General features: G+C 38.8%; 1 protein-coding gene across 2 annotated transcripts in view; it reads right to left on the reverse strand.

Annotated features, from left to right (window-relative positions):
• LOC119591248 overlaps nt 1-721 on the reverse strand; it is a 17,897-nt gene that overhangs the window by 3,868 nt on the left and 13,308 nt on the right. For both annotated transcript variants that reach the window (XM_037939959.1, XM_037939958.1), the window contains exons 13-14: nt 514-626; nt 17-138 (exon numbers count right to left, since the gene is read on the reverse strand). In XM_037939959.1, coding sequence (XP_037795887.1) covers nt 17-138; nt 514-626 — 235 coding nt within the window. The remainder of the gene's footprint in view (nt 1-16; nt 139-513; nt 627-721) is intronic.

Genomic DNA, 721 nt, shown 5'->3' on the forward strand with positions numbered 1-721 from the left:
TGCATGTGTATATTACTTTTTTGAGTGCACATTTCTCTTCCTGACGAGGGATTTCTGTGACCTAATTTTCCTGGGTGACGACTGGATGATCTCGACAGTGACTTCCTGGGGAGGGTCTGGCTTGCTTCCGTTGGCTGGCTGGAATGAAGCAGATACATTTTTTATGTCCATTATTTTATGTTGAATATCTGTTTTTCTTTTGTTTCAAGGTCTTTCCACACAGATATTTTTGTTTTATCTATTTTTTCAATAGATTTGTACTGGACAGAACCATTGTTTCTTGATTAACTTTCCAGGAATTACTTTGCACTGAAGACAATCTTCAAATCCGTTAAAAAGCAAGCAAATTACTTTATCATAATTATCTTATTAAAGGCATTCATACCCAAAAACAAATACGGTCCTACTTTATCAGTTTTTGAGATCTGTTACGATAATTACTCATGAAAATATAATCAAGGGAAGTCCTTAAAAATAAAGATGAAGAACAGACTGCATTTCTTCCAAACGTACCTCGGTGGCATGAGCTGGTGGCCCTTCCTCCTGCGTCTCTCTTTCTAGGGGTGGCACAGGAGGCCCCATGAAGGACGGCACAAGGGGAGTGCCATGGCTTGCATTGGAATCTCCTGAGGCGTAGATGATATTTGTTAATCCTGTATTTTGTTTATAAATATGGTGTCAAGACAATACAGTAGAAAACCCCTTTTTCTCAGACCAGGTA

This window comes from Penaeus monodon, chromosome 28 (genome assembly GCF_015228065.2).
Source record: "Penaeus monodon isolate SGIC_2016 chromosome 28, NSTDA_Pmon_1, whole genome shotgun sequence".
In the NCBI taxonomy this organism is placed as follows: Eukaryota; Metazoa; Arthropoda; class Malacostraca; order Decapoda; family Penaeidae; genus Penaeus; species Penaeus monodon.